Raw genomic sequence first — 12,830 nt, forward strand, 5'->3', positions numbered from 1 at the left:
ATCTACAGCATTACAGAATGCTGTAGATAAGCCCCTGATGTCAATGCCGGCAGCTGATAGTCAAAAATAGGTATTAGACCTACCGGTAATGATGTTTCCAGGAGTCCATCCTGACAGCACCATGGAGGACGTCCTCCTCCTCCTTACACGGACAGGAAAAGCATACGAGAGGTTAAAAGGTTCCGTCCCACCCCATTTCCCTCAGTGACTTAACAAGTACCACAGCGTGGATAATGCACGTAAAATTTTAATGATACAATCATATTACAGTATATGACATAACATAACAGGGAGGGAACTACCCGTGCTGTCAGGATGGACTCCTGGAAACATCATTACCGGTAGGTAGGTCTTTCCAGGACGTCCCCCTGACAGCACCATGGAGAGAACCAAAGCACCTCCCTAGGGTGGGATTACCGCCCGGAGAACCTTTCTCCCAAATGCGGTCTGCTGACTTGCTAGCACCTCAAGCTTGTAGTGCTTGCAGAATGTATTAAGTCTGGCCCAGGTTGCTGCTCTACAGATTTGATCAACAGAGGCGCCCGCCCGTTTGGCCCATGAGGCAGATACTGCCCTTGTAGAGTGGGCCTTTAACCTATCTGCCGGGTTCGCGCCTTCGGCCTGGTAGGCGTCAGATTACTGACGTAATCCATCTGGCGATGGCTGCTTTAGAGGCTTTCTTCCCCCTATTTTTACCCCTAAAAAGGGCGAATAGATTTGGGTCAATACGCCAACTGTTGGTGGCCTCTAAATAGTCTATAACCGCGCGTCTCACGTCCAGTGAATGAAGACGCTGTTCCTTCTCATTACGGGAAATGTCACAGAAGAATGGTAACATTATCTCTTAGTTTATATTTTGGCAAGAGGCTACCTTTGAAACGAATCCCGGGTCTAATCTCAAGATTATACGATCTTCTCTAATCTGGAGATATGGGTCTCTGGTGGATAAAGCCTGGATTTCCCCTATTCTCTTGGCCGTGGTAATGGCTACAAGGAAGGCCGTTCTGCGAGTGAGAGTTGAGATAGTCATCTCTTCATTGGGGATGTAGGGATCCCTACATAGGAACCTAAGCACCAGACCAAGGTCCCAAGGCGGGGTGAGCTGCCTAATCGTGGGGCGAAGACGCTGCGTGACCTTTATGAATCTTATTACCCAGGGATGAGAAGCTAACGGGTAATCGAAGTATGCGCTTAAGGCCGAAATCTGGACTTTTAAAGTGCTGGGCCTAAGACCTTTATTAAACCCTGACTGTAGGAAGTTTAAGATACTACAGAGATCAGGGGTACCCGCCACGAGGTCGGACCTGCCACCGTCCAGACAGAATCTCTTCCAAATCTTCCGGTATATTGCGGACGTAATCGGTTTCCTGCTGGCCTGTAGGGTAGATATGACCTGATCTGATAAGCCCTTTGCCTTCAGGATGTTCCTTTCAGGATCCAAGCCGAGAGGTGAAGCCTTGCTGGATTCAGGTGGCGGATCGGGCCCTGGTGGATGACATCTTTCTTCAGAGGTAGTTCGACTGGGATTTCCACTGCCATAGCTCCTAGTAGGGGAAACCAGCTTCTCTTTGGCCAGTATGGAACCACCATTATCACCTTTGCGCGGTCCTTGAGAATCTTCCTTAGTACCGGCGGTATGAGCGCTAGTGGTGGGAACGCGTAAGAGAGGGGTTCTTCCCAGACTTGGTTCAGGGCATCTATGCCTTCCGGTTGGTCTGCCGGGTTCAGGGAATAAAATCTGGAGACCTTTGTGTTTCTTCGATTTGCAAACAGGTCTATACTGGGGGTCCCCCAACACTGACACAGTTGATGAAAAATCTCTTCATTCAGTTCCCACTCTGTCGGGTAGACCTGTTGTCTGCTTAGGTAGTCTGCTACCACATTTTGGGAACCCTCTAGGTGGACTGCTGTTACTGAGAGGACTATTCTTTCTGCCCAGGAGAATAGTCTCCCTGCTAGAGCCTGGAGCGGTGGGTGCCTGGGGCCTCCTTGGTGCTTCAGGAACGACACTGCTGTTAGATAATACCCGGACATGTCGATTCTTCAGGATCGGTCGGTTCCGCAGGAGAGCTTCCCAGACCGCGTAGAGCTCCCTGTAGTTGGAGGATCTGTTTTCGATTTCTGCCGGCCATCTCCCCTGGAAGATCTTCCCTTTTACGTGGGCTCCCCATCCCCACGTACTGGCGTCTGTGGCGAGTACCACGTATGGAGAGGTTGTCCATAATACGCCCAACAGGAGATTCCTGGCCTGGGTCCACCACCGTAGTGACTTCTTCACTAGTTCTGACAGCCTTATGGGTCTGTCGAGTGAAGCCTGACTTCTGTCTCATACTGCGAGGATCTGCTTTTGTAATGATCTCGAGTGGAACTGGGCCCATCTGACACACGGAATGCAAGCAGTCATTAAGCCCAGAACCTCAACTGCCCCTCTTATGGAGGAGCGATGCTTCAAGAGGTCCCCGACTCTGTCCTGAATAGTCTTCTGCTTGCTCCTTGGTAGCAGGGATATCTTGTCTTGTGAGTCTAAGAGAACTCCAAAGAAGACCTTCCTGCACTCTGGTATGAGATCTGACTTTTGCCAGTTGATCACCCAGCCGAGGAACTCCATTAGTGTAGTTGCCGGTCCCTGTCTCGGATGATTGCTTCTTCGGATACTGCCACCAGGAGGAAGTCATCTAAGTACGGTATGATGACGATACCCTGACTTCTCAGGAAGGCCACTACCTCCGCTAGCAGCTTTGTGAAGATTCGGGGGGCCGAAGACAGCCCGAATGGAAGGCATTGGAACTGGAAGTGGCAGGTCCGGGTTGGTAATTTGACTGCAAATCTTAGTAGATTTTGAGATGAGGGATGGAGAGGGACCTGATAGTACGCACTCTTCAGGTCGAGGGTGCACATGACAGCGTCCCTGTCTATTAGTTGTATTGCGGACCGAATAGATTCCATCCGGAACCTCTTGTACTTGACCCAGGCATTTAGAGGTTTTAAGTTTATAGTAGTCTGGGCCTCGACGGATGGCTTTGCAATGGAGAACAGGGAGGAGTAGTGTCCCTTTCCCCTTTCTGTCAGAGGAATCGGTACTATAACCTCTGACCTGATCATGTATTGTATGTCTGACCACATGGCGGAGTCCACCGGGACTACGGTGGGGGCAATGTATCTGTCGGGGGAGAGGAGTAAAGTTCTATACTGTAGCCCTCCACGATGGATCTGAGGACCCACTGGTTGTGGGTGACTCGGGCCCAATTTACTGCGAAGTGGCGAAGTCTTCCCCCAATAGTTATGGCGTCATTTCCTCCTAGACCTGGAGGTTGATGCAAACAGGGAGCCTTTGCTTCTCCCACCCTGGCCGTGGGGGCTTCTATATGAGCCTCTTTTGGACCTGACTTGGGTTCTAGAGTTGGTCTGTCTCCTATAGAAGGGGCCTCTCCGAAAGGGCTGGGGTCGCTTAGGTTTCTCTTCCGGGAAACCTTTATTTTTGTCAGACACTAGCTCTAACATATTATCCAGGGCAGGTCCGAATACCCTTAGGCCCGAGAAGGGAATGGAGCAGAGCATCGCTTTAGAAGCATTATCCCCGGACCAAAATTTAAGCCAGACTGCTCTTCAGGCCGCATTAGAGAGGGAGCTGTTTCAGGCTGCAAATCTTACTGATTCGGCTGACGTATCTGATAGGAACGCCATGGCTGACTTCATGAGGGGAAGGGAAGCTAGGATCTCGGACCTAGGTGTCTTGTTGGTAAGGTGTTCCTCCAACTGCCCCATCCACAAAAACATAGACCTGGCCACTGAGGTGGCTGCTATGTTAGTTAGCCCTGATGAGGGCCGCCGAAATCTCCCATGTTCTTTTTAATAGAACGTCCGCCTTTCTGTCCATCGGGTCCCGGAGACTAGATGAGCCCTCGAACGGGATGACGGTCTTCTTGGTGACCTTGGCTATAGGAACGTCGATCTTCTGAACTTCCTCCCACGATCGCGTTTCCTCGGGATCGAAAGGCAGTCGACCTTTAAAGTCACGGGATAGTACAAGTCGGCGTTCCGCCTCCTTCCACTCCTCGAGGACCATTGTTTTGATGTGTTCACTTACAGGGAACACTATCTGCGTTCGAGACACTAGTCCTCCAAACATCAGGTCCTGTCTAGTTTGCAGCTTAGGAACTTCCTCAATCTACATGGTGTTCCTCACCGCCTGGACCAACTCGTCCGTGTCCTCTAATTGGAACAGGTATTTCCTGCCTCGATCCTGACTGTCCGCCGGGATCTCTCCTTCCTCCTCTGGATCAGAGTCCCGGAAGTTTGACCCCTCATCGAAGCTTGGTTCGGATAATAGCTCTGCTTCCCACCTCAAACGCTTCCGGTTTGTCCATGGACTGGGGGACTGTCGCTGCGCGAGGCTGACTCTGGAGGCCTGGACTTCCTCCCGTATCAAAGATCTCATCTCTTATCACCCTCGACGTGCAGGGTCCAGAGGGTTTTGGTATAGGTGTCTGGCAGCTTTACCCTGCATACTGGGCATCTGACCGACTTAAGATGCGGCCTTGGCCGAGTCTTTAGCCACTATCGGGGGGGGGGGGGGCTGCTGGGGTTCCCTTATCCTATGATTACAGGATAGGGTAGTCAGGTCCCTTGTCCTGGGCTGCAGAGGATGGTTTGGGGAGTGTGATCCGCGCCAGGCGCACTTACCCCTCCATTCACCAGTTCGGTATCCATTCCTCCTGTTGTCTGCGCTTCCAGAGAGACGCCGGGCTCCTGGAGCGCGTGCCGAGATTCAAACCCGGCCCGTGACGTCACCGGAAGTAACGCGCGTCCTCCCGCGAGAGGCTGGGAATCGCTTCCGCTTACCCGGACGCTAGCTCCGCCTCTTCCTGATGCCGGCGGGGGTCCGGCCTTCGCCACCATGGCAGCCACTACTGGAGCAGAGAGCCTCCCACAGGGAGGAGCGGCTCCCTCCAGGTGCGTCGTCCTGCTCCTGGCCTTTGGGGCAGAGGGACTCCCCACCGGAGAGTTTCGGCTCTGGGCGTCTTGACAGGGGGAAGGATTAGACTGGCCGCCCGATCCCCCTGGGCCCTCCGGTAAGCACTGCAGCGCTTCCTCTGGTGTGCTCCATGCTCATGGGGAGGGACGGAACCTTTTAACTTCTCGTGTACTTTTCCTGTCCCTGTAAGGAGGAGGACGACGTCCTCCATGGTGCTGTCAGGGGGATGTCCTGAAAAAAAGGGTGACAGATTCCCTTTAACCCCTTCATGACCAAAGCCTATTTTGACCTTAAGGACCAGGCCATTTTTTGCAATTCTGACCAGTGTCCCTTTATGAGGTAATAACTCTGGAACACTTCAACGCATCCTAGCGATTCTGAGAGTGTTTTTTCGTGACATATTGGGCTTCATGTTAGTGGTAAATTTAGGTTGATAATTTTTGTGTTTATTTGTGAAAAAATTAGAAATTTGGCCAAAATTTTGCAATTTTCAAATTTTGAATTTTTATTCTGTTAAACCAGAGAGTTATGTGACACAAAATAGTTAACAAACATTTCCCACATGTCTACTTTACATCAGCACAATTTTGGAAACAAATTTTTTTTTTTGTTAGGAAGTTATAAGGGTTAAAATTTGACCAGCCATTTCTCATTTTTACAACAAAATTTACAAAACCATTTTTTTTTTAGGGACCACCTCACATTTGAAGTCATTTTGAGGGGTCTACATGGCAGAAAATACCCAAAAGTGACACCATTCTAAAAACTGCACCCCTCAAGGTACTCAAAACCACATTCAAGAAGTTTATTAACCCTTCAGGTGCTTCACAGGAACTAAAGCAACGTGGAAGGAAAAAATGGACATTTTAATTTTTCCAACAAAAATTTTCTTATTGCAATTTTTTCATTTTCACATGGGTAACATGATATAAGGGATCCTAAAATTTGTTGGGCAATTTCTCCTTAGTACACCGATACCTCATATGTGGTCATAAACCACTGTTTGGGAGAACGGCAGGGTTCAGAAGAGAAGGAGTGCCATTTGACTTTTTGAATGGAAAATATGCTGGAATACTTAGCGGTTGCCATGTCGCAAACTGGAGAGTCCCTATGTGCCTAAACATTGGAGCTCCCTCACAAGTGACTCCATTTTGGAAATTAGACCCTCCAAGGAACTTATCTAGGTGCATAGTGAGCACTTTGAACCCCATGTGCTTCACAAATTGATCCGTAAAAAAACAACAAAAAAAAAAACAACTTTTTTTTTTTCAAAAAAATTTTTTTAGCCTCAGTTTTTTCATTTTCACATGGGCAACAGGATAAAATGGATCCTAAAATTTGTTGGGCAATTTCTCCTGAGTACACAGATACCTCATATTTGGTCATAAACCACTACTTGGGCGCACGGCAGGGCTCAGAAGGGAAGGAGCGCCATTTGACTTTTTGAATGGAAAATTAGCTCCAATCGTTAGCGGACACCATGTCGTGTTTGGAGAGCCCGTGTGCCTAAACATTGGAGCTCCCCCTCAAATGACCCAATTTTTGAAACTAGACCCCCTAAGGAACTTATCTAGATGCATAGTGAGCACTTTGAACCCCCAAGTGCTTCACAGTTTATAACGCAGAGCCGTGAAAATTAAAAATCATTTTTTTCCCCCTCAAAAAATTATTTTTTAGCCAGCAATTTTTTATTTTCACAAGGGTAACAGGAGAAATTCGACCCCAAAAGTTGTTGTCCAGTTTGTCCTGAGTACGCTGGTACCCCATATGTGTGGGGGGAGACCACTGTTTGGGCACACGTCGGGGCTCAGAAATGCCGACTTGATGGAATGGTCTGCGGGCGTCATGTTACGTTTGCAGAGCCCCTGATGTTCCTAAACAGTGGAAACCCCCCACAAGTGAACCCATTCTGGAAACTAGACCCCCAAGGAACTTATCTAGATGTGTGGTGAGAACTTTGAACCCCCAAGTGCTTCACAAGCTGTGAAAATTAAAAATAATTTTTTTTCCACAAAAATAATTTTTTAGCCCCCAATTTTTTATTTTCCCAAGGATAACAGGAGAAATTAGACCCCAAATTAGAACCCCAAACTTGTTGTGCAATTTTTACTGAGTACGCCGATACCCCATATGTGGGGGTAAACCACTGTTTGGGCACACGTCGGTGCTTGGAATGGAGGGAGCACTGTTTGACTTGTTGAACGCAAAATTGGCTGGACTAAATGGTGGCGCCATGTCGCGCTTGGAGACCCCGTGATGTGCCTAAACAGTGGAAACCCCTCAATTCTAACTCCAAACCTAACTCCAAACCTAACCCCAACACACCCCTAACCCTAATCCCAACTCTAACTCAAGCCACAAGCCTAACAGTAATCCCAACCCCAACCCACCCCTAGTTACAACCCTAACCCTAGTTACAACCCTAACCCTAGTTACAACCCTAACCCTAGTTACAACCCTAATTCCAACCCTAACCCTAATTCCAACCCTAATGGAAAAATAATTTCTTTATTTTGCTATATGTGCCTGCATATGGGGGTGATAAAGGGGGGGGGGGTTATTTACTACTTTTTTCATTTTGATCAATCTGAAAGAATATTATAGTGATCAGAATGAATGAATGAGAATCTGCAGCGCTTGCAGATTCAGGCAGGCGCACTGCGCCCGCCATTTTCCAAGATGGCAGCGCCAACGAAGCAGGACGGCGGGACACCGGGAGCAAGAGCGGGACATCGGAGGTCGGGTGCTGATGATGACGGCGGCGGCATATTGCCGCCGTCAGTCGGTATCGGGGGCCGGTCGGTGAGTGTGTGGGGGGCAGCATCGGCCATGGCTGGATTGTAATATTACTATCGCTCTGATTGGCTGTTAAAAGTGAAACAGCCAATCAGAGCGATCGTAGGCCGCGGGGGGGGGGGGGGGCTTTGAAGTCATGACACAGCATATGCGTCATTGGTCGGAATGGCACCGACTTTCATGACGCATACGCTGTGTCACTGGTCGTGAAGGGGTTAACTATACGTCTAAGGTGTTAAGGTATTTATCCTCTTAATATACTGCAGTCATCATATTATAAAGCATTGTGCTCTCACAATTGCTCATTTTGCCCTTCTACCCAGGTATTTGTTTTCCATTAGGTCTATGACATCATACGATTAAAAACTGACTAGCTGAATCCTTCTAAGCTCAATGCAGAAACAGGAAGTCAATTTTCCCTATATGAATCATCATTAGAACTACAATCCAACATCACTGACAAGTCCCTGGCAGCCCAGCTGCACCAACTTTTCAAGTCCTGACCCAGCTGCTTCCACCTCCTTTGCTTTTATTGCTTGTTCTCATTTATTTTTGTCAGGGAGAAAGACTTCCTGTTTCTACATAAAGCTCAGAAGGATTCATTTAGTAATTTTTTAATAACACAATTTCATAGACCTAATGGGAAAGCAAAGAATTTACTGGGTAGAAGGGAAAAATGAGCAATTGTAAGTACACAGTGCTAGATAATATGACTGCAATGTATGCGGATCCAAATGTTGATGGGAGGAGGAGGGCTACTTTATTTTAGACATGTAGATATTCTCCAGAAAATACCACCAAGATTATAATGCGAACAAATTATGTAATCCCTCACCTTTCCCAGTATCAGAAGTGGCATCTTTGGCTTTTCTGTTTTGACTGGGAGATTTTTCATTTTCCTTTAAAAGAAATGGGAAATACTTGGTTTTAAGGATTATACATAGCACTGTTAACCAAAATAAAATCACTAAGGCTGGGTTCACACTTGCGTTTGGCTGGTCTGCGTACCTCTTTCCTTAAGCTCCGCCTGCTTCCGCATGCGTCCTGCGTACCTATCTTTAACATTGGGTACGCAGGGACATGCGCTGTTTGCGGATGTGTCCACATGCGGCGTCTTGACGCGCCGAACACAACATGTTGCATTTCTGTGCAGTCGGCGGGCACGTCAAAATGCCGCATGCGGACGCATCCGCATACAACGCATGTCCCTGCTTACCCAATGTTAAAGATAGGTAACAGAGGACTCATGCAGAAGTAGGCGGAGCTTAAGGGAAAAAGTCCACAGCCATACGTAGACCAGCCACACTCAAGTGTGAACCCAGCCTAAGATCTATAGCATTGAATATTTAGAAATAACTATGTGCACAAACCAAATGACCCAAAAAGATAGCATAGATAAAAGGAGCTCATTTTCCACTCCTGGTATCACTCCCCCGGCCGACATGTACCGCATGTGCCAATAAACCAGCGATATCTTCACCAGCTCATTTGAGTGCTTTCCTTCTGTTTCTTTGTGGATTTTCCTTGCTTACCCCCAAAGTGAAGATTACTGCACTGTATGTAATATCAGTGACTGCAGTTTGTACTGTGACCAGCAGGATGTAGGGGCAGAGACCCTGATTGCAGTGATTTATTGAACTGCTTAATGTAGTTTTGATATAACCATTATCAGCAGGAGATTCTCATTAGAGCGACTAGCAAACCCGCTGCCGTGTAATCCTCCATATTCATGAGCACGTTATAACCCACCACTGATTGGCAGCTTTCTGTGTACACTCTGCATAGGAAGAAAGTGGTCAATAAGTGGTGTGGCCGGGGGAATACAGAGCTCAACAATCAGAAAACTGACTAGATCTGCAGCTGATTAACAGATTTTGTTAAAATGACAGTAAGCAGCTCAGAAAATGATACATAACTGGAATCTGGGTCTCTGCCCCTACATCTTGCTGCTCTCAGATGGGGTAGCAAAAACAAGCTGACAGATCCCCTTTAGCGTTATTAATGGTACTGAACTCTTCAGCACTAATATTTCACTCACGTTTATTCGGTGAAAGTTAATACTCCAGTTTGCTCCGGCTCTAGATGGAATAAACCTATCGCCATGCTTACTGGGAGAAGACATAGGAGAATTGGATGGCGTCAAGGTCCTTCTCATTTCGGCTACCTGCATGAAAATAAAGGCAACTGCTTAGTGACATGGAAGGGAAAAAGTTCTGTCTCTTCTATTACTTCGCAATACTTAAGTTTCTTGGCAAAGGTTAAAGGGAGCCTGCCACCATAAAAATGCCACCCAACCTGCAGGTGCCATGTTATAGAGCAGGAGGAGCCATTTGGATAAAAGTGCGTATAGTGAGAGCTGTCTGAAAATCCCAGAAAGAGCAGAGGATTAAATGATTAATACACGGTTATACCGAGTGTTTTCTCACAACTGTATACAATCTTCTCCTGCCCTATAACATGACGCCTGCAGACTGGACGACATTTTCATAGTGACAGGTTCCCCGTAAGGCCTGTTTCACACATCCGTATTTTACCATCAGTCAAAATCCGCCGTTTTGCAAAAAAAAACAAAAAACGGATCCGCCATTTTGCTTGGCGGATCCGTTTTTTTCCCCTATTGAGTTGCATTACCGGCGGATCTTGACAGATGGCCATCCGTTGGATCCGTTTTTTTGCGGATCCACCAAAATTTGGGCGCCCGCCGACATGCCTGGACGGACAATGCAACGTTTTTTCGGGCGGCCGGATCCGCATTTTACATTGCGCATGCACGGAGGATTTGCCTCGGCCGCAAATTTAACCCTAAACCCTGTTCTGGTGGCTGAAAAAAAAAAATCTCTCTCCCCCCTCCCCAGGCAGCGGTTCCTTTAAAATTCTTTCTTCGACAGATCCGTTAAAACAACGGTCCGGTGCCAACCGTTGTGGTCAGTACAGGAACGGATCCGTTGTCCGCCATTTTATCGGATTTTAACTGACGAAAAAAACCGATGTGTGAAACAGGCCTAACAAGTTGTATACTTGGGAGCACGCTTGCTTTGCCGGAGGCGGTGTGCCCCTGAGAACTTACATGGTCACGCTCTCTGACAAGCTGCTAGCAGAGCCAGTGATGCCTCCGTAGCGCACTGGAGAAACCCAGCGAGACTGAAGCGACCCGGAGAGTCTCAGCGTAGCGCAAGCGTACAGCCTGCTGGTACCGGAAACACCTTACCTAGGTATCCGGCCAGGCGCAGGTAATAGGGTGGCCGATCACTTACTCATAAAAGCGAAAATTGCACCGTTGCTTGTTTTAATCCGTTTATGAACTTGAGACTACCCCTTTAACTCCATACGGGTTGCCCCGTCAGTTTTTGATACATCCGACCATAGGACATAGGGGATAACCTTCCACTTTAATTGTTGGGATTCACACAAATCTAACATTTATTTTCCAGCCAAAAAATAGGCGACAAATTTTTGCAAGCTAGAGTACCCCTTCCCAATTGGTATGCTTTCAATATAGTGAATGTAGCTACAGTTACTAAAAAAATGTCACGTCTAAGACCCTCATACACAGCGCAGATCCTGTAGAGTGCAGTGGATTTGGAGACCGGACGCACAGCTCATACTGGGCACGGCACATGGAATGGCGCCGAGTAGTCACATCAGGCTGATCAATGTACGGTCTGGGCGGTAATCATTTTGCCCTTTAAAGGAACATGTGCTTTTAATTTAGCAAGAGGCCAAGGGAAAAAGCAATAACCCAAGTTTTGTCTCCTGCACCTGGCTGATGCAGGGACTGATCGGCAGGGAGGCCATATGTACGACACGTCTAAGCTTCCCGATGAGCAAGTGCTCACATATCTACACGTTACTATTCTAGAGGTCATCGTTCACGGCACAGTGTAAGGCCGACCAGAGTGCCCGGCAATACTGACACCACAGAGGTTTCTCCCATATAACTGGACACCATCAATAGCCACCGGCCACTATCCTCCTGGCCGCTGTGTACAGTCAGCCGAATTCTCAGTATCAGTCAGACATTCGGTGGTCCTTATAGTCCGGTGGTCTCATCATGTGCCTCCCGACTCGTCCAGAGAAAATGAACCAAAAACTACAAAAATTCAATTGGGCGCTAATATCTTACACTGGCACTATAAAAGCTAGAATAATTAGAAACAATAATGAATACCCATAATACAAATACACAAGGACCCTCTATACAGCACTGAGTCACAATAATTACCAGTAGGCTACGGTTGTCACCGAGCGGAGCACCATGGCGTCTCTTCATGGCAGGTCAGTGCTCCTCTAGGATACCAGCGTGCACAACGCTACACGGAGTAGATCTCACAAGGTGAGAGGCTATGGGGAAGAGGGGGGTCCCGAATATAAAGAAGCCAGCAGCTGGAGGGAACTGGGGGATGGGATGTAAATAATGAAGCCAACAGCTACTGCTTTCTGAAAAGGGCATCACTAAGGACCCACAGATGCTACTGGAACTGGGCAGATCTGTGGTCACACTAGATTCTTATTAGTAACATATAGTCAATTGTATGATGCAGGGCTGTGGAGTCGGAATAAAATGGTCTGACTCCTAAAATATATAATAGATTGGGTACAGTAGTTCAATGCAGAATATGCTGAATATTTTTTCATAGGAATTTGGGAAAGTTATGAAATGTCCTATAAATGGCTGTTCTATTCCTGATCTAAGGCTACATTCACACACAGCGTTTTTCCTGTGTTTTTTGAGGATACGTTTTTCAGCTGCAAAAGCTGATCATCTTTTTAAAAAACTGCATCACCTGAAAGGTTTTTGAGCTCATAGATAATGTTTTCAATAGCAAAAGCAGATTAGAAATCTGCTCTATCTATATATCCATATCTGTCTATCCATATCGTATCTGTACCAAAAAGAATGAAAGCCGGGTAGCACACAGACACTGCGATATCGCTAGCAATATCACTGTAAATCACCGATTTTGTGACGTTGCAGCGATATTGCTAGCGATATCACTGCATGTGATACTTACCTCCGACCCGCTCCCCCGCTGCTCATCGTTGGTCCATTTCTCGTCGG

At 47.4% G+C, this 12,830-nt stretch overlaps 1 protein-coding gene across 3 annotated transcripts in view; it reads right to left on the reverse strand.

Annotated features, from left to right (window-relative positions):
• The window catches only part of FZR1 (fizzy and cell division cycle 20 related 1), a 57,135-nt gene that overhangs the window by 21,856 nt on the left and 22,449 nt on the right, over positions 1–12,830 (reverse strand). For all 3 annotated transcript variants that reach the window (XM_073543815.1, XM_073543825.1, XM_073543820.1), the window contains 2 exons: positions 9,810–9,935; positions 8,607–8,670 (listed from right to left, as the gene is read on the reverse strand). In XM_073543815.1, the coding sequence (XP_073399916.1) occupies positions 8,607–8,670; positions 9,810–9,935 (190 nt within the window). The remainder of the gene's footprint in view (positions 1–8,606; positions 8,671–9,809; positions 9,936–12,830) is intronic.

This window comes from Dendrobates tinctorius, unplaced genomic scaffold, assembly GCF_039654945.1.
Source record: "Dendrobates tinctorius isolate UK_male_01 unplaced genomic scaffold, ASM3965494v1 ptg000011l, whole genome shotgun sequence".
Lineage (NCBI taxonomy): Eukaryota > Metazoa > Chordata > Amphibia > Anura > Dendrobatidae > Dendrobates > Dendrobates tinctorius.